General features: G+C 27.7%; 1 protein-coding gene across 6 annotated transcripts; it reads right to left on the minus strand.

The window, feature by feature from the left end:
- LOC136089028 (uncharacterized) lies at positions 1–27934 on the minus strand. 6 transcript variants are annotated; one of them, XR_010642724.1, is made up of 17 exons: positions 27712–27934; positions 19756–20089; positions 14588–14953; positions 7743–7826; positions 7615–7659; positions 7149–7225; positions 6619–6667; positions 6409–6503; positions 6197–6280; positions 5907–5941; positions 5761–5807; positions 5305–5351; positions 4927–5031; positions 4601–4705; positions 4121–4225; positions 1238–3858; positions 1–1073 (listed from the first exon to the last, which is right to left on the minus strand). XR_010642724.1 is itself a non-coding variant. In XM_065814521.1 (16 exons), exons 4-16 carry the CDS (start codon positions 7807–7809, stop codon positions 2599–2601), a joined length of 2121 nt encoding a protein of 706 aa, XP_065670593.1. In that variant the 5' UTR covers positions 7810–7826; positions 14588–14953; positions 19756–20089; positions 27712–27934; the 3' UTR covers positions 1–2598. The 6 variants fall into 6 exon arrangements, 5 of the variants coding, with proteins under 5 accessions (XP_065670593.1, XP_065670595.1, XP_065670597.1 ...); XM_065814521.1 differs by having other exon boundaries at positions 1–3858; XM_065814523.1 differs by lacking the exon at positions 19756–20089 and having other exon boundaries at positions 1–3858.
- Positions 27935–27967: the final 33 nt, after the last annotated feature.

Below are 27967 nucleotides of genomic sequence, written 5' to 3' on the forward strand. Positions count from 1 at the left end.
TTTTATTAATAATAATGTATTTCCAAAATTAAAATAAATTGAATACAACATTTTCTGCAAACATCGGGAACGTTAACGTAACCATTTCTGCCACTAAATCTTATCGGCTAAGTCAGTTAAGCTTTTTAAATCTATTCATGCGGTTTTGATATTGAAAATATAAATATAATATAAAAAATTAATGTGTATATATATATATATATATATATATATATATATATATATATATATATATATATATATATATATATATATATATATACAGTAAACATAACTCGAATCTCCAAGGGACCTAAAAATTAGTTGAAGTTAGCCAATGTTCGAGATATCAGGAGCATAAAATAAATATAAATACACACACGCCTAATATTTACACACACAAAATTACAAAAAAATATAACCTATTAAAGTAACCAGGATAAACCGAATTTGAGCTGCAAGATTATAATTTTCACAAACGCCATGCTTACGTCACCTAAATATCTGATTGTTTTTCTGAAATTTTGTAGTTATAGCATTTTATAATTATAGCAAATTATGAGTATTATGTGTAAAAAATATGTGACTGTTTTGCAAATAAAATAATCATAATAACTAAATGATTACAAGATAAAAAAGATTTTATTTCTAACCTATAAACTTTTTAAACAATCTCAAAATCTAAAAAATGCTAATTTTATTTCTAACCTATAAACTTTTTAAACAATCTCAAAATCTAAAAAATGCTAGAAAAAGATGACTCAAGAAAATATTCGAAAAAAAAAAAAAATCAAACTGAAAACTGCTAACAAATGTTAAATGATGGAAGAAAATAATCTCAAAATAAAAAATAAAAGCAATTCAAGAAAATAATCTTTAAGATTATATCATAGCTTTTAACACCGAAGGATGAAAAGGGAAGGGGGCCTTTAAAGTGGGGCCCACTCTTTAATTTCTAAAAAAAAAGTCTTTGAAAAAAAAACAATATTTTTTTGGGGGGAGGGGGGCATGGCCCTAACCCTCCCTCCCAAAACCTTTTTTTTGAGGACCTTTATTTTTTAGAAATTAAGAAGTAGGCCCCAACTTTGAAGCCACTTTGAAGACCGTGTTGAGGGTCCTGTATATTTTAGGACTTGAAATAATACTTAAATTTACTAAAAAAAAAATAATTCAAGATCTTAAAAAATAAAACTAAGAAATACTAACCAAAAATAGTTCAAGATAATATTCTTAAAATAAAACTATGAAATATTAACACAAAAAAGAATCTAGGATGATAATTTCAAAATAAAAACTTGCTAACATAAATAATTCAAGAGATTCTCAAAATTAAACTAAAAAATACTAACAAAAAAAGAATCTAGGATGATAATCTTAAAATAAAACTTGCCAACAAAAATAATTTAAGAGATTCTCAAAATAAAACTAAAAAATACTAACAAAAAAAAGAAACTAAGAAAGTTATCTTAAAACAATACTGATAATACTAACAAAAATAATTCAAAAAATGAATCGTAAATCTAAACTAAAAAGCGCTAACAAATATGACACAAGAAAACATTATTCAAGATAACTTTAGTTGTGAAAGCGATAATAAAGGATAAAATTACCAATATTGGATGGAGGTTACTTTTAGAAAAGAGATTTCTTTGACTTTTTTTTTTGCTGGGAAATTACTCTACTTCTTTCATATCGCACTTTTGCTACCAACTGAGCTGAGGTATAGGTTTCAATTATTTTATTTGTTCCTTGGTTATTTCTTAAGGTTTCCATAACCATCTCTTCTGAAATAATTGATTTACCTGAAATTTCAGATGCAAATAAAAAATTTATTAAATCTGTTTCAACATATGAAAAAGAAATTTTTTGCTTATTTGAACAAGATTCTGTACTATTAAGGAGTTTTTTTCTTTCCATATGATGGAGCTTGTCATAAATCTGTTTAGTTGACCGAAGTTTTAAAATGTTGCTGGATTTTACATTCTCTCGTATAACTTTTTGAGAAATAGTTGATAAATCAAAATTACCAAATAATAATAACAGCTCTTTTTTTTCATCTTCATCCCATGGCCTACTCTTAGTTGGAGGAATAACTTCAAGATTTTCTTCATCAAAATCACTATCACTTTCAGAAATGTAATTTAGATGTTTCCTAGATGTTCTTAGGTTATATTCTTTCTCGTCTTTGCTTTTAATATCACCTTGATTAGCATCATCTGAAGACAAATATTTAGAACATGGTGGAGATGAGCCAAACAAAAGTTTTGTGACTTGTTCTGAAGTTTGACATGTTTTCTTTTTTTTGTCATTTAAATAATACCACCTCTGCCCTGTTTCCTTTTTATGTTTCATTAAAGTTGCAAGATCTGATTTCATTTCCGGATGGTTATCATAAATAAATGTCAGAAGACTTTTCCATGAATTAATGTTGCACATGTATTCCTTTCACGATCTTTATCAGGCAAACATTTAAAAAAAAAAGAGTTTAACTGTTTAGAAATGTCTCCTGAACTTAACTCACAGCCAGACCAAGTAATAAAAAAATTATCAGCTTTATTACCAGGCACAGCTTTTCTTAAAATATTAAGATAACAGTCACATAAATACTTTAAATCTGCATTAATAATTAATTGACATGGGCCATAATTGCCCAGTTTTATGTTTTTTCACCATCACAATATAGCTGCCAGTGGGAGAATAACTTCCTCTGATATATTCATCAGTTTTAAAATTTGCAATAGCCCCAGATCTAGAAATGTTATTAGTTATTAATGAAAAACATATGGAGTCTCGTACATTTGTAAAAGTTGTGCGATTACTAATATATTCCTCTGGTTTGTCAATAAATGTTTTGTGAATTTGCTTTGTTTTTTCAATTATTTGATTGTTGAAAGAACTGTTTTGCACTTGAAAAAACACATCCTTTGGAATAACATCTTCCGTATCTTTGATCATAATAGCGTACTCTCGATCAGCCTCTTCAGGCTTAAGAGCACTTCGCCATTTTGAAATTTCTTTTTGGCACAAACAAATTAGTTCAGCTGAAATAAATGAGTCAATTGGTAAAACATTTGCTAACATAGGAGTTAGCTTAGAACGCAAAATAAAATCCATAAAATGTGTTAACGACAACAAGTATGACCGTTTTGTTCCCGACTCATAACCTTTATTTTTTGCATGTTCAAACCAAACTTCTTGAAATTTTTTTAAATCAAAAAAAAGGTGATATGAAGCTTGTTGAGGATCTGGACATAACATCTCCATCATTCTCCTAATCTGGTTCATTTCATTTATTGCTGCCTTTCCTTCTTTTAAACCACCAGAAGGACTTTTTAAATACAAGCAGAACATTTCAAGAAAGTCCGTAAAGTTGGGCTTTGGGGCAAAATTATTAGCATCAGTTGATGGGAATTCTAAAATGTTTCCCTTATTGACAGAAGTAACATTTACAGACACAAATTGCTCTTTGTTTTCATAACTAGGTAACTTTTTCGTCAAAACAGGAAGTTTAATTGCTAAACTTTCTTCACATAAAATTTTATTTTTTAAACATTCATGATACTTTTTAGGGTTATTTTTAAGGAAATGAGGCGACCTATATAAGTGGTCGTGAATCCGATTTGTTTTTATTTTGCATAGAGGACATTCATAAGATTGATAACTTCTTGATGTATCAATTTTATCAGACCTTTCCTTTCGTAAGCCATGAATTCCTCTTGCTTTTCTTGCTTTATCTTTTGAGATGCCATGTTTTTTTGAGCGTAAATGCCTCGGTAGATCAATTATCATCTCATTACATCCAGGCTCAGTGCATTTTACCTTTTTTCTGCAACTTTCTTGCAAGTTTTTGGAAAATTCTTTGTCTTTTTTATTCTTTTTCTGTTGTAAAAAAAACTATGATATATATATATTATTATTATTATATAAATATAGATTTCTGAGGAGTCTTTATTGAAGAGACAATGTGTAAAAAAATTAAAATTAATAAGTGATTTCTAATAATTTATATATATATATATATAAATATATATATATATATATACATATATATATATACATATATATAAATATATATGTATATATAAAAATAAATATAAATATATATAATATATATATATATATATACAAACACATAACTCACACTTGCTGAACATCCAAGTGGTTCATCAATGATAATAGTTGGCTCTGTATCGAAATCCTCAGAACTTATAGATGACTTCGATTTGTCAATATCTTCAAGAAATTTCTGGGAAAAAAAAAAATATATATAATAAATATTTATATATATATATATATATATATACATATATATATATATATATATACATATATATATATATATATATATATACATATATGTATATATATATACATATATGTATATATATACATATATATATATATATATATATATATATATATATATATATATATATATAAATATATATATATATATAAATGTATATACATATAAATGTATATATATATATATAAATGTATATATATATAAATGTATATATATATATATATATATATATATATATATATATATATATATATATATATATATATATATATATATATATATATATGTATTAAAACATACAAACACACAACTCACACTTGCTGAACATCCAGGTGGTTCATCAATGACTATAGTTGGCTCTGTATCTAAATCTTCAGAACTTATAGATGACTTGGATTTGTCAATATCTTCAAAACATTTCTAGAAAAAAAATATATATATAATAAATAATTATATATATATATTTTTAAATATATAAATATATATATATAAATATATATATCTATATATATATGTATATATATATATAAATATATGTATATATATATATATATATATATATATATATATATATATATATATATATATATATATATATATATATATATATATGTATTAATACATACAAACACACAACTCACACTTGCTGAACATCCAAGTGGTTCATCAATGGTTATAGTGGGCTCTGTATCTAAATCCTTAGAACTTATTGATGAATTTGATTTGCCAATATCATTAAGAGATTTCTGAAAAAAAAAATTAATAAATTTAATAAAAATAATATAAATTATTTTTATTAAATTTATTAATTTTTCGGCTCTGTTTTTAAATCCTTAGAAATTATAGGTGAAATCGACTTGCCGATATCTTTAAGGGATTTCTGGAAATTATATATATAATAAACATTTATTTTTCAAATTTAAAGAACACACATTTTATAATTTATTATTTAATATCTATTTAATATCTATAACTATTTTATTGAATTGCTTTAATAAATTTGACTTTAAAATTCTCACATTTAATAATTGATTTTCTGAACAAATTGATACTGAAAAATCTACATCTAAAAGATAAAAAAAAGATAAAAATGTTATTTTTATTACATTAAAGCTAAATATTTCAATTCTTTTACATTTTTTAATTTTAAAAATATTGCTGTACAGCTCTTGGAATTAGGGTCAGTATTCGGCAATGCAAACCTAACTGCTGAACTTAGCGTTTGAGGTTGTCAAATATTTCCGAACATTTTAGGTTTCTACTTTTTATGATGGAACTTGAGAATAAATGTTTTTGCTGACCTGATGCTGACCTAAAACATATCATGGTACATATGCAATTTTTTGCCAACTTAAGTTTTTTCTATTTTTAAGGATTGGGTGTTTTATAATAATAAAAAATAACTTATTTCTTTACCTTGTTGCTATAAACATTAAATAAAATATACTGATTGAATACCAGTCTTACAGTCTTACCAGTTCCACAAGTTGATTCTGGTGAGCTACAGAAACGCTTTTTATCTCTAAAAAAATAAATTAATAATCGTGTAGTAATAACTAATAATGGTAAACTAGTTTAAATAAAAATAAAATTAAAAAAAAAACGTAAAAGTTTGTATTACCTTTCAGAAATGTAAGTACTGAGAGCTACTTCAGCCTAAATCAAGAATAGGCAAATATATCATTACAAATAGTTATCATATTAATAAAAGTTATAAAAAAAAATCACTTATTTATATAATTATATAAATAAGTAATATTTAATTAAATAAATATGTAATATTTAATTATATAAATAAGTAATATTTAATTATATAAATAGGTGATATTTAATTATATAAATAAGTAATATTTAATAATTTAAGTAATTTACTAGAATAAAAAATTGAAAAACAAAAGCTTTTTAGATTACCTTTATTCTTGACACATTACTAGCTTTAGCAAACAAAAATACAATAGATTCAGGCACTAAAACTTTAAATACATAGTCGCTATCCTAAAAAGATCATTACTTAAAAGACAAAAATAATACTGGAAAGTTGAATATTATCCAAATGTATAGATAATTTTAAGATGACTTTGTTTAGAAATAAATACATGATTAATATTATAGATTATGATTACCTTCAAACTATTAAAAGCTAAAACAAAAGCATTAAAAAGATCATGTGATTGATCTTCTGTCAACAGGCTGAGGAGATCTCTGTTACAAAGATTTTCTAAATAAATAAATGGAAATGCAAAAACATGTTAAATAATTAAGTAAAAAACAAAAAAGTAAATAAAACAAATAAAATAATAGTGTAAATTCCTATATTTTTATAAAATACAAACTTTTATCTTCTCCACCAGCAATAAACCAGTTATGTCTGTAACTGTATAACTGAACATAAAATACAAAAATACTATTTAAGGATTTAGCATTTAGTAAGTTAGTAAGTTGTTATCAACTTTGACTAAAAGTCAATTTTAAATACTTGAAGTCAAAACTATTTGACTTCAAGTATTGAAAATTGAATACTCAAAATTAAATATTGCAAAAGATTTTATTTACATAAAAATATTACACGTCATTTTGTTTCCAAACTGATGTTTAAACAACTCACAATAAATAAACAAATGCTGAAATATATTTTTAAGAACACAGTATTTAAAGAATTCTAGGAATTTTTAAATTTGTTCAAAACAAACCTCCTTCATAATTAAATACTGGCAAAGGTGGGATTTGAATCTGCAATCCTGCTGCGAAGGGCAATCTGATCACAATAATAGCAGCACACTATACAACTGAGCTATGCGGACTCAATAGTATAATATTATATACAAATTTACTTGTCAATTGTAAATTTAAGTAAGATACTTACTTGACCAGAATAAATAGATTTTAGCAACTGAGAAGATGCTATTTCAATCATACTTTTCTTTGTAAACAGATTCAATCCTATAAATATTTAATTATATCCTTATTCTATTACAAACAGTTATAAAAAAAATATTACCACAAAAAAAGGTAGACTGTATTGGGGATCTTTCTATCACATCAAGACTTGAAATTTAAAAAGAATTTCATGCAACTTATTAGATTGTATTGCAACCTCACACCTGTGAATTTATCGAACTTAAAAATTCTGATCCAAAAAGAAAAAATCTATTATTAAGTCATCATTTAGTAAAATCTTTACTTTTTGGCTTTATTTTGACTGTCAATTTTATGAATTCTAGCTTAAGCCTTGTTAGGACATATTTATTGAACAAAATTTTTATTTCTTATATATTTACACATCAAAGTGTATCAAAAATTATAAACAAATATGAATAAAAATATTATACCTGTTGTAACAAATGCATCCAAGTCTTCAATATCACTTGAACTACCTTGAAAGGATTATTAGACAAGTTCGAATTTTTATTTTGTTTTAAAAAGAAAACAGAAAAAGTGAAAAACAACAATTTTATACTTAAACATTGACTACAAATAACGCATCCATCATCAACAGAAAATTTGTTGCACAAAGTACATGGCATTTTAGAAGTTAATCTGTCTGAAAAAAAATTATTAGACTGTTATTCTTTTGTAAATTAGTATATATTATATAGTATATATATATATATATATATATATATATATATATATATATATATATATATATATATATATATATATATATATATATATGTATATATATATATATATATATATATATATATATATATTTACATTACAATGTTACATCAAATGAAAATAATATATTTAAACAGTTATATTAAAAAAATAGTGAGTTGCATCAACATTACACAAGACAAGCTAGTTATTTTCATAAAAGCAGCCAATATAATAGAGCAGGGCAGAAGTCTTTGTTCGTGTTGGTTTGAAACTATACCAGAAAATAGCTTGTAAATTTATTTAGCTGAACTATAAAAAATTCAAAACAAAACTGCTTCAAACACAAAAGAATAATGAACTTATATAGTTAAAATTTATTTTGTATAAGCGAACATTTATTTTGTAAAAGTTACTAAACTAGCATTAAGTTGCTAAATAAATAAATAAATAAATAAATAAATATATATATATATATATATATATATATATATATATATATATATATATATATATATATATATATATATATATATATATATATATATATATATATATTTTAATAATATTTTTAATGGCGATTGAACAAACTTAATACCGGCTTACGATCAAATAAATATCTCAAAAACAAAAAACTTATAAGGCTTTAACGTGCGTTCCCGGAGTTGCAATAACGAACAACAAGTTGCAATAACGAACAAAATTGTTACAAATTGCACAATAGCCTAGGTTTTAGCATTTTGTTTGACTCTCCAATGGAGTTATCTTTTGTTTGACTCTCCAATGGAGTTATATTAGAAATTTTTCCCAGATAGGAAAGTAGAGGGCACATTAGGAATTTTTTGAAAAATACCACAATGTTTTAGTACTGTTTGACAAAAAGTTGAAATTTTTATGAAAAAGATAATTTAGTTATGAATTCTTTAAAAAAAAGCAAAACCCAGCTATTTCAAATAAATTATAGTTGCTTCTTTTTCTTAAAAAAAAGCAACTAAAACGAAGCTACTCATTCTTCAAAACTAACACATAAGAGGGGATAGTTTTGGACGACATGTGGGCAGTTTAGAAAATATAATAAAAAGACAAGAAATGTTTCCTAAAATTTTTTTTTTTCGAGCAGTATTTAGAACAGTTATAAGCGATTATAGTATTTAACAACAGCAGAACTAAGAGAATTATTAGTAATAACAGAATTCTTATGAATTTCTCAAACCATTAAATAATATTCTTGCATAGTATAATCAAACAAACCAAAATAAATTTTTAAATAATCTTCGTTTACATATCGTTCCCATTTCTTTTTTATAGTTGCGCTTCATTTTTAAACTTTGTTTAATCTTTTAATTTTTAGCAACTTACTTTGCTAATAAGATTGTTATGAGACGTGCGTACGTCCAAATGTGACGTATAAATGTGCCCCGTAAAAAATACCCAATGCTGTCTTAACGCTGATTTCAGAAAATATTCCAAAAACTTTTTATGAAAGTTTCATGCCTTGCAATTGCACTTTTTATTTACATTGTTGGACATCTCTTTCACTAAAAATATAAAAAATATATTTCTTGGATTAGTAATTTCCTCTGTAAATCCTTACGTTTAAAAGTTACGTTTAAAAGTTACGTTTAAAAGTTACGTTTAAAAGTTAATAAATATATAAAAACTATCAAAAATATTAAAACATAAAAAAGAATATCTAAATGCCTTCTTGAAAAAATCTGTAACTGTTACGTGCGAGTATTTCCAATCAGCTAATATATTTAACTTGGTTGATAATTTTTTATTTTTATAATTTTCGCGTTGTCCTAAACTACCCTGTCCTAAACTGCCTCCTTCTCTCCTAAGCGTAATCAATAAGAATACAAGAGAATTAGAATAGAAATGTATTCGATATAAAAATAATAAGCTAAATGAAACTCTTTAATTCATTTTGTGTTTAATATAATTAAACTAATAGTGTATTAAGGTCATAGAAGCAATTTTTTATTTTTCAGAATGCCTCTCACGTTTTTTCATTCTCTGAAGTCCCCTAAAGCAGTCAAAGGGTGATATCTGGAAAATAAGCATATATATATATGAGTATATATATATATATATATATATATATATATATATATATATATATATATATATATATATATATATATATATATATATATATATATATCTGGGCAGTCCTGAGGGAAGCGTCGGGGTTCTAACCCCCCATAGAAAATCTTATTCAAAAATTAGTCGGCAAATTTGGATATTGGAGTCGGCAAAATTAAATCTGTAGTTGGCTGTCGGCAAATGTTAGTCAATGAAGGGATTTTTTTCTTAGGCCTTAGTCGGCAAAAACAGATACGTCAACCCCTTCCTCCTTTAGGGTAGAGCCAGGAATATAGGAACACTTAAGAAACAAATAATACTTGCGGATAAACTAATCAAAGTTAACGCTATTTTTATAAGTTTCTTAAAATTCTTTGACATAAGATAAAAAAATAACAAAAGCAATTTCTAAAAATAAGCTACGATAACCAAAGTAACAAAACTTTTACTTTTTACAAGTGGGCGGGCAAAATGTAAAAGTGGGACAGTTAAAAAGCAGCAGTTCTTTAATTTTTTTTTAATTATTTAAATTAATTTAAATACCATATGTATCAGCAGCTAGTTCTAAGTTCTTTTACTCACAGCTAAATCTGCATTAAATTTTGGACGATTTTTCTTATATAATTTCTTACCATCGTTACTTACATTAAACACAATAATCGAAGTTAAGCTATAAAAATAACAATTAATTTTACTAGAAATATCGCTTTCCTAAATAAGAAAAATAATACTCTAGATTAAAAATAAAACTGCAAGCATCATGAAACGTTAGTAATATAGTCAATTGTTATGCCTCACTGTCCTGATATGCCCCGCTCTACCCTAAGATCTCTTCAGGACGGCCCTGCATGAGAATGATGATCTTTAAACCTTATCAGTGTGCTACATGTGGTAACATAGAGTAAGACTTATGATTATTATTAGTTTTTAAGATATGCTTATAAACATGATGGTTATATGAAAAAAAACATGCCAATTTAAATTGTCTTTAGTCAAATAAAAATGGATATTTTATGACGCCTTTTTTTTTTATTGTAATTTGACATGTTTTTGAGTATTTTGTTATTGTTGTTTTTTTGACAATATATCCTGTTATAATGCTGTTGTACTTAATATATAAGAACACAGAAAGTCAAAGAGGATTGTAAGATCCTGTAACTGAGAACCATTTAAAAATACAATATATAATCAATTATTTAAAAAATAAAATGCTGTTTAATAATACCATACAGATAAAAGCAGGTATTTCGAATATAAAATACCGTTGGACGGTTTTTTTTGGGCTATGTTACATATATTTTTGAAATGAAATAGGAATTGAGTATATCTAACATTTAAGCATAAATCAAAGAACATAAAAGATATTTAGTTGGTATTTATAACGAACATTCATTTCGAATAAAAGAGGTTTGGCACAAATTTAACGATTTTTAAAGTTTAGTAGACGCACTTGGTGGTTCTAGTACCTAAAAAGTGGGCTTAATTGACCTTTTTTAATACTGCAATATGCCCCATACAATATTTAAATAGCTTACATAGCATTGGATTAGCGAGTAATAAAGCTGAGTTAATACATGTCTTTTTAAAAAATTTCTAACTTTTTATTCCAATGCTTTTGAAACTTTGTTGCACAAAGTGAGATTGTTATCATTTAAAGTAATCAAGAAAACTTTTGATTGTTTTCTTTGAATACCAATAATTTATATTAAAGGCACCATCATGTCATGCCATGTTTAAGTGTTTTAATAATATTTGATAGACAGAGAAATGTTTGTGTCATATGCAAGTTTCAGGCATTATAAAGATTGTTAATACAAATGAAAAGAATCTGATTCCACTGATTGTTCAGTGGAAATATTTTTCTTAAATTCATGTTGACTGGTATTTAGTATTTTATTTATAGAAAAATGATATTGACAGAAAATAAGATCTTATGATAAGAAAGTACATGATCTTATGATAAGAAAGATGATATTAACAGTAAGTTACAAGACAGATAATGATACGTATTTATTTGACAGAAAAACAGGTCCATATTAGGTACTTTAATTACAAAGTTTTCCGTTTCTACGTTCTAAAATCTTTCGTAAAACGTATAAAAAACGTTTTTATGTCTGTTATCAAATACGCATTTATATTATGCGCTCAACATCAAAATAATTTATTTTATAAACATTTTAAGCTACTTTAAATGCGTATGTAATGGACATTATATTCGTATTTGCATAGACTGGGTAAGGTCTATTTTTCTCTTAAAGGCTACTAGAGGATATCAAAATTCTCCTGACATGTTTTTCTATGTGGATATTATGTTGGTAAAAGACAAGTATTATATAAGAAGGTGAGAGTTAGGAAAAAAAAGAAAATATTTTTGAATACATAAGGGTGATCAGAACAAACGATGGGTCCGTCATGTGATATGTGGAGCTTACCGCAGGATGTAAATTTGCTACTCCTTTTGCCGTTCCAAGTGTATGGAGAAAGCTGAAGAACCATCACAACAACTGTAACTTTTGATATTACAAAGTATAAAAAGAGCTATGATAAGAGTTAAAAAGAATCTTGGTGTGCTTGGTGTGCTTGGTGTGCTTGGTGTGCTTGGTGTGCTTGGTGTACGTTTTGTGATGTAGATTGTGGATTCCTAAACAATTTCAAGGGCTCTAATTACAAACAACTGATTCCAAACCTTTCTGAAAATTCAAGAAACTGAGTTGTTTTATGTCCATAAAGATTTATGTGTTGCATTTACACCTAGATATCTTCCCCCAAAATAGGAGCGGATCTAGCATTTTTTGGTCTTTGAGATAGCTAACTTCCAGACATGGAGTAAACTCCAAACACTTATATGTTTATATTTATGCTAAATAAGGATACTTTGCAAAAATATAGCAATGAGTGGGGCCTCGGAAACAAAAAAGCCCCAAAATTTTTGTCCCACCCCCTCCTGCCCCAAACGCGAGAGCAACAAGTTGATAAAATATTTTTTGTATTATTCTGAATTAGATTTGTATTCATCAATAAGTTTTAAATTTTATTGTATGATATTTCAGCGTTCAAAAATAATGATCGTAAAAAGTTTGAACCTTTCTCAAAAAAAGGGGGTTACAAAACTTTTTTTCACTAATATCGTACTTCTTAAATCTTTCAATATATGATAAAGTGTTATATGCTATGTAATTATCCTTACAATATTAGAATAGACTGATATCACATTCTAATTTTGAGAAAATTTTTGCCTTATGTTAAAAAAATATGAAGTTAGCCATAAAGAAAAAACTTTTGATGTTACATCAAAGCAATCTTTTGAATTCAGTGGGAAAACATATATAAACATTGAAAAACCTAATCGGGTAAAAAAAATAGTTTTTCATTTGCTGTTACCATTTCGCACGGACCTCTAGCTTTATTAATTTTTAGCATTTTATAAGCAGATTGAAGTTCTTTAAAACAAACATTAAAATAGTATGGTGGAAGTCGAGTAAAACTTATATAATTTTAAGCTTCTGCGCGTAGGTTGATTAGGATAACAGCATTTACCAAAAGTAAAGCCCTTTCTGAGAACAGAAAATGCCAATTTGTGCTTATTTTTCAAGTACAAATTTGAGCAAGTTGACTAATTTTTTTGTATCAACAAAATGATTAGTTATATATATCACTTATAAATAAATTTAAAAGATAATTTAATGCCGAGTAAAATGTGTGCTTACTCAAGGCTTGAAAAATGTGTGCTTACTCAAGGTTTGAAAAATGTGTACTTACTCAAGGTTTGAAAAATGTGTGCTTACTCAAGGTTTGAAAGTTGTGTGCTTAATCAAGGTTTGAAAAATGTGTGCTTACTCAAGGTTTGAAAAATTAATGGTTAGTTATAGCTGCTCAAAGTGGGAATTATGACGTCATAGTTTTTGAAAAAATATTTTTCATCGAAATCGTAAGCATGACAGATTGTTAGAAATATAATTAAATGCTAAATGAAACATTTTGTATAAGCAAACGTCATATGCAAAGTTGACTACGTTTATACTAATATATTAGTTATATAACCTAATTAATAGTATGAATTGCACATTCTAACATCTAGTTAGCAATATATGGCAATATCTGTCCACTTTCTCTATGCTATCTTTCTAACTCAACTGCTTCTGACTTTCATTCTAGTTCCTTCGTTCTTCTTAGAATCACATACTCTTGGTCTGCAAAGCGGGTTATTATGCTCTTTAGTGAGCTAAACTCGTTTTTGCGGGCCTTGGTAATGTGGCCTTTGCATGACAACTAGCCGGAGGATAAACCACAATACCAGTAAAATGTTTTATTATTTGTAACGTAAAAATATTAGTGCTGGATCAAGGAGGGACTAGGTGTGGGGTATCAGGTAGTGGGATCAAGGAGGGACTAGGTGACTAGGGGGTATAGCTCTAGGCCCTTTAAACTTTGGTGAGTTTAAAGTTTAAAATTTTTTTCTTTATGACTGTCGTCATTGTTTTCATGTTCCTCCTCATGTCTAACTTTAACTAAATTGAAATAAGATATTAGAATTTTAACTTAAAGATCATTGATTTCTCTTTCTATAAAAATTAATCAACAGGTAATTATAATTACAATTCATTAAAATTGTCTTACTGCCTTATGTTGCATTCTATTCCAAGTTGATCCCCACATGCTGGCATACACTTCATGTCGTTTTTTTTACAAATCCATGTTTTTGTTTAGCATTGGTTTTTTAAACTATATCTGCAGTTGCATTGGATAAGCTTGAACAAATTTGCTGGAGCTAATTTTTTGTCAGTTGGAATTGTTTCAAGGTGTCCATTAATTGATTTCCATCCCCATTCCGTAGGTTTTAAGTTTAATTTTTTGTGTGGCATTTTCCATTCAATTATTTGCAAATAAACTCTATGACTATGAAAACGAGTGGCCCGTTTCATTGGTGATAGCTTTTCAGGGGCAACAATGCCTTTGCACAGAGTTTTAATATATTTTGAATACCTAATGTTTAAAAAAAGACTTGTTTAAATATAAAGACAATCCAACAATATGTATATATATATATATATATATATATATATATATATATATATATATATATATATATATATATATATAAATATATATATATACTTATATATATATATATGCATGTATGCATGTATGCATGTATGCATGTATGCATGTATGCATGTATGCATGTATGCATGTATGCATGTATGCATGTATGCATGTATGCATGTATACATGTATGCATGTATGCATGTATGCATGTATGTATGTATGTATACGTATTTGCGCTTGCATATATCTTTTGGAGAGTGCTCGATGAATTAAAATAAATTAAAAAATATATTATTAAAAGTTTAAATGGAGCTGTATTTATTTTTTGTAAATAAAACTTTTTAACAACAAGTTGTAAAAAAACATGTAGCTTTATTTATAAAAAAATTTCCGAAATGAAATAAAAAGAAATGATTTCAAAGATTTTATCTTAAAATCATAAATCATGTTTAAATCATCTTAAAACTCTAAAAACAATACCAAGGTAGCTCCCAAACGAAAAAAAAAAACATCAAGTATAATCTGGTTTAGCCCACCCTACAATAAAAGCGTTACGACAAATATAGGCAAAACTTTCTAACAACTAATCGACAAATACTTTCAAAAACCAAATCCGCTTCATAAACTGCTTAACCGCAACTTAATAAAAGTCAGCTACAGCTGCACAAGCAACATAGCAAAAATTATAAAGAATCACAATAATAAAATTATTTTGATGAACCCAACTGCCATTTTTGTAAATCGGAGTATTTTTTTTTTAATTTTAACTTGTTTTGGTGCCCCAAGATGTCCTTACAGTCTTACAACAGAGCACCGCGGTTGAGCATTTAATCGGAAGTTCACGCCTCCTTCCTAACCGATGTCGTAAAACTTGCCCAGTGGTGGGGTTTGAACCACGGATCCTTTGTTTCTGAGGCAAGTGCTTTTTCATATAATTTTTTTTACGTTTTCATTCTAATATTAAAGTGATATGGGCGCCATTAAGACAACTAGATGGGTAACGTAATAAATTACAATACTATTGCTTATTTTAGTTTGATGGTATTATTATTCTTTATACTTTTAGATTTTTTGATTATTTATTTAATTTTTTTATATGTTTTTTACATATATTTTTTACCTATATTTAAAAATGAGGAAATGAGGTATTGGTCTAATTTTAAAAATATCACTTATTTCCTCAAATTAAATTTGATACTAAAAAACGTTTTTACGGAGATGTCTAAAAGATGTTATTCGAATATGTTTTAAAGACATTTTTTTAAAGAAGTTATAATGATCTAGATGTCTATGAAAGCGCATTTTAGACTTCTTATAAGACATCGCTTAGACGTCTTTTAAACGTCTTTGTGTTTACTTGGATTATATAACAACATCATAATTAGTTTTAATAACTTTTAGTAAGTTAATCAGCCATTTTGCATTATGACTAAATTTCTCGAGTAATTTTGAGTAGTATTTCTTTTTTACTTTAATATGCTTAATGTGTTTATATGAATCGCCTTACTTTTATCTGTTTTTAAATTTTAAATACTAATATGCAATTTTTGTTTAACTTTAGAAGATTTCCTGAGTGATTTTATACTTTATTTTGGTGATGTTGAGTATAAAATTACCATTAACAATATATATATATATATATTATATATATATATATTATATATATATATATATATATATTATATATATATATATATATATATATATATATATATATATATAATATATATATATTTGGTGATGTTGAGTATAAAATTACCATTAACAATATATATATATATATATTATATATATATATATTATATATATATATATATATATATATATATATTATATATATATATATATATTATATATATATATATATATATATATATATATATATATATATATATATATATATATATATATATATATATATATATTGTTAATGGTAATTTTATACTCAACATCACCAAAATAAAGTATAAAGTCACTCAGGAAATCTTCTAAAGTTAAACAAAAATTGCATATTTAGTATTTAAAATTTAAAAACAGATAAAAGTAAGGCGATTCATATAAACACATTAAGCATAACGGGACAGTTATGCCTGAAGCTAAAAGTTTTTTTTTTTCAAAAATTTTTTTGGTAAAACATTTTAAATTTTTGTAATTCATTATTGTAAAAACAAATTTAGTTTTAGAAATACCAAAATGCATTAAAAGTACCAAAATGCATCAGTAAGTTTGCGTATTTTCTTGAGCGATACAGCGACTAAAAAATTTATCTTGGACTATTGCGAATTTGCTTTATTTATAAAAAGTGTATATTTTTTAGACAGCATTTTTTATTCTCTTTTAGAATCTGGTTTTAAAAGAATATTTGAAATTGAACTTTTTGAATAGTATTATTTTCAGTAAAATGAATTTTGTGAGGCATATCAGGACAACAGTTTATTTATATAATTGAGTATATTACTACCATTTCGTGATGCTGTTTACAGTTAGATGATTTTATTTTTAATCTAAAGTATTATTATTTTTATTTAGAAAATCAATTTAAGTAATATATTCAAAGAAATTCTTATACCTTTACTTCTACTATTTTTTATACCTTTACTTCTACTATTAATAGTGTTTAATGTAAAAAAGAAGGTAAGAAATTACATAAGAAAGATCAATCATCCAAAACGAGATAAAATGCAGTTTTAGCTGTAAATAAAAAGGAACTTAGAATTAGAAAAGCTGTTGATACATATGACGTGCTTAAGTTTGCTCTAAATTGGCATACCCCTAATAAGCCAGCTCATCAAAAAAGTTGTCGAAATGTTTCAGGATATTTTTTGTGTAATTTATGTAATTCATAAAATTTTTTGTTTAATTTCAAATTTAGTAGTAGTTACCAATTTAGTAATAAATAGGTTATAGTAGAGCGGAAGTATTTTACAATGAAACACGTACAAAAGTTTGTTTTAGCTGCTTTTTCTTTTTTGTTGTATATGGGTGTATGGGCGTGTAGTTTCTATGGGTATGTTACTTTTTTGAGAGTTTGATGTCTGAACATATTTAGGCGATAGATAGCCTTCATTTTTTATCATTTTTAAAGCTTTACAACTGACGAATAACTGCTGCTTTTTAACTGTCCCGTTTTTCTCCACCCACTTGCAAAATGTAAAAGTTTTCTAGTCTAGAGTTTCGTTACTTTGGTTGTCACCATGTATTAAGTCACCATGGTGAATTATACTTTTTTTTTTCAGTTTACTTCATATTGTGGGAGTTTGTGTCATAAACTTCAAAGAATGTTTTAAAGAACGAGTTTTTAAGAGAATCGTTTTGAAAAAACTTGTTTTTGCATCGGTACTAATTCAATGTTAATATTTATATAAAAAATTTAAAAAAATATTCTGAGGTAATAATTTTAATAAGACTTTTTTTGAGGGTTCGTTAAAAGTACTTGCTGTCATAATATTATCAATAAAGTAAGGAAATAAATCTATAAAGGAAGCTGAATTTAATGATAATTAATGATAACTAATGATAAATCACGTAAATAAAATAATAATCACGTAAATTGCAAAGTTAATGAGTTTTGTAATCAATATTGATTAATGGAATTACACCCTTTTCAAATAAACCATTACAAAATCCATAAGTTTTGCAATTTAAGTGATATTTGAATCCGTTTAAATTCATGTCACCAACTATCTAGTTTAAATTTTTTTCTATTTATAATAGTAGTATTTTATATGCGTATAATTAAATAGGACTTCAAACTAGTGTATTTTTAGCTTTTTTTTCAGCTAAAATTTCAATTGTCTAAACCTATTTTATCGATACAGATACGTACTAGATACAACACACATGCTAAATCCATTCAAAAACGTTGAAGGGTCCATCACTAAAGCAAATAAACTTCTATCTATTTAATACAGTGACTTGTTGGTTTATAAAGATTTAATTTGCCTTTGATTCACTAGGATTCGAACGGTATCCCAAATGTCAGCAACACAAATGCCCATTCAAATAATTTTGTTGACACCACTGCCGTGTCCTGACACAATACCTTTTTTAATTCCACTTTTAAGCTAAATGAAATCACAACAAACAGCATTCTTGATCTAATTATAGCTAAAGTTTCAAACCGAGCTCTTGATCTAGTTCATGATACACCTATACACTCTAATAATAAATCACTTGTATATAACGAATTAGGTAACATAGTATATAGCGCATTACTTTACAGGTTAATCCGTCATTATTGCACCAACAGATTTGCCATTGGAGCAATAGCGACGGACTTTTTTTCGGATCAGAATTTCAACGGATTATAGTCCGTTGATATATATACATATATATATATATATATATATATATATATATATATATATATATATATATATATATATATATATATATATATATATATATATATATATATATATATATATATATATATATATATATATATATATATATATATATATATATATATATATATATATATATATATATATATATATATATATATATATATATATATATATATAGCAAGATTTTGTGCGGGGGGGGGGGGCAAAAAGGATTTACATTAAGCGATCAATAAACAAACACACACAAATGTATTGAATTCAAATAAAAATAAATACATTATGAGTACATTAAATGTATTGAATTCAAATGACAATAAATACAATAAACATTTAAACTTTTTAATAAATAAATTTAAACAAAGCAATGTAAATATTTATATCATTATTTACATGGGTATCCTTTGTTTTTTATCATCAGATGAAGTCTTCTAGGTATACTTTCAATCAACTTTGAACACTGATCTTTATTAGCTTCCAAACACCAAACTCGTCTAATTTCATCCTTCAAGGATTCTGTAGATGTACATTTGGTTATATCAAAATTATCTTTGATGTATTTCCACAAATTTTCAATCGGATTAATATCCGGACTATTTCCAGGCCAAGAAAGAACTCAAATAACTGTCGCTATTTGCCTATGCGATTTGGAAGTATGGTTATATAAAGCAATAATTTGGGAACGAACTTCAATTGATATTTCTTTACTTTTACCCATTGGAAAATACTAGAAAATTGAAATAAAATTGTAATTCGATATAATAAAATGACAAACCTGCTTACGGTATATAGATTTATTAGTTTATCTGATGACATTGTTAAATATTCATTGATATAAAATTACTAAATTTGTGTGTTTTTGTTTATTAATTGCTTAATGTGTATGCAATTGAATGCGGTATAAATTCCTTTAGGTTTTAACGTCATATGTCATATATACAGGAGCGGATTAGGCCACCGGGACACCGAGACATTTCCCGGTGGGCCGTCAGCAATACAACATTTTAAAATTTTATAATATTTGAAAACGTATTTTCTTTAATTTTTTTAATAAATTTCTAGAATAGTAATAAAAAATTGTTAGTTGAAAATTAATTCAGATTTTGCTTTATTCAACTTTGTTTTCACTATAGATTATTGTTTAAATAAAACGAGTTAAATAAAAACGCGTTAAATAATTTATTATACATATCTTATATAGAATTTTTAATTTAATGTAACGCTTCTTTTATAATTTATTATTTCAATAAACATTTTCTAAATCAAAACAATATTATAAATATAATATAAAATATCTAACAAAAAAAGTAATTAGGTATTTATATAAATATTGGTTTTTTATTAATATGGTAATTTACTATTTAAAAATTAAAAGTAATCTATTTATATTTTATATAGTATGTATAATATTAACAAGAAATCCCTTCACAGTTTATAAAAATAAATATGAATGATTTATTATTAATGAAGATGTAGGTTTATTTTAATAAATATGTAGATTTAATAATAATGTAGGTTTAATAAAATGTAGATTTATTTTAAAAAATATTAAAATTAGTATATTCTAAAATTTTAAGTTATATTCTTTAAAAATAATCAGATTAACAAACTTCACACAAATAACAATACAGTCGCAGGTCTTCCATTCATAACACTTATTTAAAAATAATCAATAAAAACTATCATAGTAGTTAAAAGGCTAATACAAATGTTTATTTTTTTATTTTTTTACTGGTGTGATGTCTAAGCGAAAAAGTGGACATGAAAAGTTACGTGAGAAAAACATAAAGCTTCTGCGAGAAGATGCTAAAACAACTAAAAATCTACTATCCATGTTTTCTAAACTGAATTCAAATACCCTGCAACACCATGCTGATGCTGAGCCTGTTGATGAGGTTCAATCTCACGTTGCTAAAGAGACCCAAACAAACCTTGATGATGAAGATGGCGTTCATACTGACACTAATGAAATGACCCAACCAATCCTCATTCTAAACATCACAGCTTCTTCAAGCATGGTTGAACCTACTGGTGATAACGAAAAAACTACTACCCGAGTGAATGATTGGTTTAATAGGCCTCACCTGAATGAACTGACAACTTTCTATAAATATCACCCACATCAGCCTGAAACACGTCACTTTAATTCAAAAATGGTATATTATCGTCCTGAAGATGGTGTGCAGCGTATGTTTCTTTCATTTTCAGAAGAAGAAGAGTGCCTGTTTTGCAGTGTTTGTTTGGCACATGGAAATGAGAAGCAGAAACCAAGTTCGTTTGTAACAGGTTTTAACAGTTGGACTCATATTCATCAACGTATTGTGGAACACGAATCGTCAAAGAGACACCAAGAATGTGTCGAGGCTTATCTACATTTCTCTGCTAATTGAACCATTCTAGATATGGTACAAGGTCAGCAATATAGTCTACGAAAACAGCAAGTTTTACATTGTAGATTGATCGTGGACAGAGTAGTGTCAATTGTCAAAGTGATTGGTAAACGTGGTATGCCATATCGAGGTAAGGCTGGTTGCGAAGCCGTCAATGTTTTGGCTAACGACAGAGTGGATCATGGAACATTTCTTGAAATCGTGATTCTTTTTGCGAAGTACGATGAAATTCTAAAAGCGCATTTAAAGGAAATTATCGACAAAGGCATGCTGAATGATAAACAGGATAAGAGGAATAGACCTAACAGAAATACTTTTACTTCCAAATCCACTGTAAACCAAATTGTATTAGGAATTGCTAAATTAATGAAAAGTGCCATTGCTGAAGAAGTACAACAAGCGGGAATATTCTCAGTGCAACTTGACGCAACTCAAGATGTAACACAAGCGGATAAATGTGCGATAGTCCTGCGATACGTTACCGACAAAGTTGAGGAGCGACTTATTGGTGTTGTCGATTCACATTGATCAGTGATCTGTGCAAATTGATGTCAAATGTTTTGGAACAAAATGCCATTAATATTACTAAATGTGTGTCAGATAGTACTGATGGCGCGTCTAATATGGCCGGGGCATACAATGGATTTACTACATTCTTAGAAAAAGCGTCTTCTGGACACATTCACACATGGTGTTATGCGCATGTTTTAAATCTGGTCGTATGTGACGCCACCAGCAGTAATGAAGCTTCAATGACACTCTTTGGTATACTTCAAAAGGCTGCTATGTTTTTTTGTGAGTCCTACTTGAGAATGGACCTTTGGACTGATCACATGAAAGAAAAAAATGGCCAAAACATTCACAAACGACTAAGTGTTATCGGTGCTACTAGATGGGGGTCCAAACACGATGCCCTTCAAAAGTTTTTTGGTACGTTTCGCGACGGTGAAGGAGCATTATACACAGACGTCGTTTAAGTACTGGAAATAGCAGTCTCTTCCACTAAATTAAGTGTTGAAGCACGCTATGATGCGCAGTGTCTATTAACGTCCTTATTGAAGTATAAGATTGTACTGACGGGATTTGTATATCTAAGAATAATGGAGTCAACCACACCACTGTCCAAATACCTACAGACGTCTGGATTGAATTTCATAAAGGCGTTTGAGATGTTAAAGTAACTATTTCAGAAATTCAGACTCAATCACGCAATTTTGATCAAGTTAAGGTGGCTGCAGACCATTTCATTAATGTGCCCGCAACCATTCTTGACGAGAAAGAATGTGATTATGTTATACAGACAGATTTGCCAATGGTACGCAAAAGAATAAGAAAAGTAATGGCAGGAGAATTAGCAAATGATGATCCACTTACAGATCCTTTAAAAAAGTTTGAAGTAGAGGTCCACAATGGTATTCTAGACACAGTGTTAATAAGACTGTCGACTCGGTTTGCATCACACGGTGAACTGTACTCTGATATGAGTTGTTTTGACCCCAACGGATTTTCTAAGTTATTGGAATGTAATATTCCAAAAAAAGCCCTTCAGAAAATCTCATGTCATATTTTGGCAACAGGTGTGTAAATTTACTTATAAATATAATTGATTGGTTTCTTGTTAAATTTTATTAGTAATTGCATAAGTATTTTTGTTTTCCAAATTGGTAAACTTCATTAAATTTTTAATTAGCATTAGATAAGGTTATCTCTTTTGTTCTTTATTTTGAATATTTATAAGATTATCGTTATCTTTTTATATTTTAGGCGAAGAAGCGCTGCTGTTGCTTGAGCTGTTGGACTTTGCAAAAAAGTGGCCAGTTTTAAAAAAAACATTGGAAGAGAGATACGATTGTTCTGATCAAATCACGATTGATGAGGATGAGGTTGAAAATGAAGATGACGCCACCAACCATAAATGCGGCCCTCTAAAGAAGTGTCGCTCGTGCATTTACTGTTGCTACCATGTGCTTCGAAAATATTTATCATCAAAGTTCAATATTAGCTTCATACATTGAAAAAATAATGAAATTACGCAAAATTGTTAAGTGGTTCTAAACTTTTTTCAGTACCTGTAATAGGTAAATATTCAATTATTATACAGTTTTAAAAAGTTTTAGACTTAAAAGTGCTATTAAAGGAATAACAGACGGTTGCAGTGAAAATATACTTAAATATCATTGAAAAGAAACGGCTGTCGGTGTGGATCCCACACAAAAATATAAATAACTATTTGCATATACTAGGGTCAATCAAAAAGTTCATACAATCAATTTTTTTTATAACAAAGAATAAGCATAGAACAATTAAATTAAGAGTGGATCATAAGTAGTCACCTTGCTTCAAAATAATCTCATTTAAATCTGTTTTTAGTTTTTCCAGTTGCCGTTGCATATGATCATGTGAATGTGAACTTAAGTATGTCTCCATGGCTTCTTGAACCTCTTCCTTGAAAATCCAAATCCTTGCGATAAAATTCAAATGAAGAGAAAGCATATCTGTCTAACAAGTTAAATTCGGGGCTATATTGAGGTTGAATGACACGGCTATAATGGAGGTTAAATGACTTTTTTCTCAGCAAGAAAGTCTCTGACTACAGCAGACAGATGTGGCCTAGCATTATCATGCTGAAGGAACACTGTGTTCCATGTTACTCTTTTCAAGCCTTTGTTGACAAAAATAGAATGCATATTTGATAGGAAAAGCAAGTGCACTTTTGAAATGACCGATTGTCCATTTGGAAGTACCTCAACATAGGCCTTGCCATCAAATTAGATAGCGCAAATTACCATACTTTTTTGCATCAAATTGTGATCTCCTGATATGTTTTGGAACTTCTTTACCCTTTGAAATCCAAGCGCGATTACTGCGTTTGCACCCGATCGATCTGTGGTAAATCCACTTTTCATCCACAACAATTAGTCGTTGTTCAATATTCAATTCATCTCGCAGGATAGTCAGAAATTTATGCTTAAGTTCAACCCGGTTTTGCTGATTTTCTGGGGTGAGGCCATATGGGATTATTGTGAACAAATTGATTTTTTTATCAATTTTTTGGTGATTATTGAATAAACTGAACCAAAAGAAATGTTTACGACATCACAAATTTGCTCTATTGTTAAAAATTTGTTTTCATCAAGCAGTTGTTGAATGATCTCAATGTTGTCTATAGTTGTTGAAGTACTGGGTCTACCTGACCTCGATTCATCTGAAAACTGACTATAATTACGTATGTTTGATGTAGAATACTTTTGGTAGTACTTGTATGCTGTTTGAATGGAAGTTGCATCCTAACCCCAGGCAGTAGTTATGAATTTGTGAGCATTAGATGGAGACTTTTATGAAAGTCTCCATCTGATGCTCGAAGATTACGACGATTATGAAAGCTCTACAAACACAACCCCAAAAAACCGGTTGTTGTTTTTTCGGCCGTAGTTTTTGCCGGTGGAGTCAGTGTAATGAGTAGAAAATGAAGAGTTGGGTAAAAAACATGTCCTTTACAACAAACTAATAAGTTGCCTATCCTCCTTGATTCCTTGAGATTGTTCATTTGAGCACCAAAAAATCAAATCTATTTATCGCTTCAAGATTAAAACTATCAATACTGTTCACACAGCTGATAGCAGTCACGCTGATTCTGAACTCAGCAGAATGAAGCCGTATTAAGATTGCAGGCTGGAATGATGACTTATATCTTTAAAGAAACGGTTTATGAAAGCACAAATGTTGTTTGTGTAAAGTAGTCTTTCCGTAACTCTGTGCTTTTTTTGCTTGATCTATCAAGATTGATTCAAAGTACTAGCTGTCTCCATAAATAAAGAGCTTTCTTTCATTTAATATGTGAAAATAATAACATAAATATATATATATATATATATATATATATATATATATATATATATATATATATATATATATATATATATATATATATATATACCTTGCTTGAAATTAGTTTTGTTACTTTACGTGAGTATTGGCATTCTGTCAATACTTACGTAAAGTTAGCTAACATGATGGTCAGCTTCTAAACACTTAGTAAATTCAATTATATTACTTGCAATGACTTTATAATGGGTTCCAATATTGCTGAATATATAAAGGTAGTCATAAGACATATAACAAAAGTTGGTAAAGTGCACGAACACAGTAACTGGTGGGGATTTTGTTACGTTTTAACATTGTTGTTAGTTGTCAAATTTTGCAATTGATTGCAAACTTTCATAAAGTTTTTACCATTGTTAAAAATCTTTTTCAGAGTAATTTTTTGATATTTCGAGTCTGCATTTATTGCAGTAATTCAAATTAGTATTTGCAAACATTTGCTGTCATTTGTTCCAGTGGATGGAATCCCAAAAATTCTTCTGCTCTGATTTAATGTGCGTTTCCAGCCGAAGTTTTTAGATACATTTCTATATCTTTGCTATCAACTTCCAGTCTAAATTGTAACAGATAATGGACATATTTTACATCATTATTTCCTCAAAGAGCATTTTCGTGTGGACCACAAAATATTTTGGACGGTAAAATTGGCAAAAGCCTCTTTTGATCTTCTAAATTATTTATTTGACTTTGTCTGGATGTTTTTGTCTGGAATTTTTATGACTGTTAGGAATGATGCAGCACCCTGCTGCTCATCGTTGTGCCACACACTCACTAAATGATTTCAAACGCTTTGCGGAAAGTTATTGTATTTTGTAAATGGTTATGTAATGCACACTGGTATCCACAATGAACGAGCTATGAGAAAACAACACAAAACATATTTAGCACTTTAACTTGCAGCCTTTCCTGAGGGTTGAGGTGATTTAAGCTTCTTTTGTTGATACGGTACTTTACCGCCTTCAAGCACTTCGGAGAACATAATGCTGAGTAGAGTAGCAAAGTCTTCCGAGCAGTATTTAACTTGGGGTGAGTGCCGTCAAATTCCATAAGTTTGGTTTTAACCAGGTACGAAAACTTTGACGGAATCGTATAATGTGAATGTGTTCGGTTGGTGTATGCTAATGAAGCACGGACTGATTATTGAAAGAGACCCTATCAACTCGGCTTTAAAAACTAGTTGAAAATAATAAATTATTGCGTTGCAGATTACTTTAGGTTTTGTGAATGTGTTCTGTTGCTGTTGTTAGGTTTGTTGCTGTTGTTAGGTTCTGTTGCTGTTGTTAGGTTCTGTTACTGTTGTTAGATTGTGTTGCTGTTTGATTATTAGTTGTATCCATCTTCTACTGAAAATAATGAAGAAAGTTATTTTTGTTGCAAAAATATTGTGAAAAGTCATCAAAGACTAGTGAACAAAATCCTTAGCCACCAGTTGTAAAAATTTAAATAAAAATTATAGCTCTTTAGTAATTCAGGTGTGTAGATAGTTGTTAGATATAGCCAAATAAGAATTTATTCTGATCCATTTATTTGATCCTTGACCTATGCTGCTAACCTTGATCTAAGCTACGGACGCCCATTTATGTATATATATATCACGAAGTCTTATTTATTCATCACTTATTGTTCTTATTTATCGCTTCCAAAAAATCATCAAGATAAAAAAAATGTGTGAGATTGTTTAATAATGTGTGAGATTGTTTAATAATATGTGTGAGATTGTTTAAAAATATGTGTGAGATTGTTTAAAAATGTGTGAGATTGTTTAATAATATGCTTCTTTTTATTCTTTCTATTTTTCTTTCGTAAAATTAAAATTCGAATTTTTTCGATCATAGACGTTAACTATTTTTTGTTAATTTTCTTTGTAAAACGTTATTAGTAACTAGTAAGAAATATAGGCGTACATAATGTAAAAAATAAAGATATAGTTATTTAAATCGTTTTTAATCCTCGCGATTGGTTAGTTTGTAGCTAATCGATCGCGAGGATTAAAAAAAACGATCCGTTTTTAGGAGAACATTTAAAAAACGTAAAGCAGGCACAAAACAAAAAGGATGATTGCAAGTACATTACTTACCGGCAGACATTCAAAATGAATTCATATCATGCTATGCTGATTACTTGAGAACTTGTATTTTAAAGGAAATTGAAACTGTGAAATATTATTCCCTTATAGTAGACTTAACACCAGATTTTGCGTATATAGAACAAACTAAATTCATTTTACGGTACGTTACCACCCAGCTAACACAAAACTTTTGAGTACATTCGACGAACGTTGCAAACGCTCAAGCACATTCTATAAACGATATGTAAATGTTTTAGAAAATTGT

This window comes from Hydra vulgaris, chromosome 12, assembly GCF_038396675.1.
Source record: "Hydra vulgaris chromosome 12, alternate assembly HydraT2T_AEP".
Classification (NCBI taxonomy): Eukaryota; Metazoa; Cnidaria; class Hydrozoa; order Anthoathecata; family Hydridae; genus Hydra; species Hydra vulgaris.

Coding starts and splice junctions, on each gene's coding strand:
- LOC136089028 (XM_065814523.1), bottom strand. CDS start 7,809: ATGCCATGTACTTTGTGCAACAAATTTTCTGTTGATGATGGATGCGTT. Junction 6,281..6,408: donor TAGCTTTTAATAGTTTGAAG/GTAATCATAATC, acceptor TGATCTTTTTAG/GATAGCGACTATGTATTTAA. Junction 4,706..4,926: donor CACTTGGATGTTCAGCAAGT/GTGAGTTGTGTG, acceptor TTTTTTTTCTAG/AAATGTTTTGAAGATATTGA.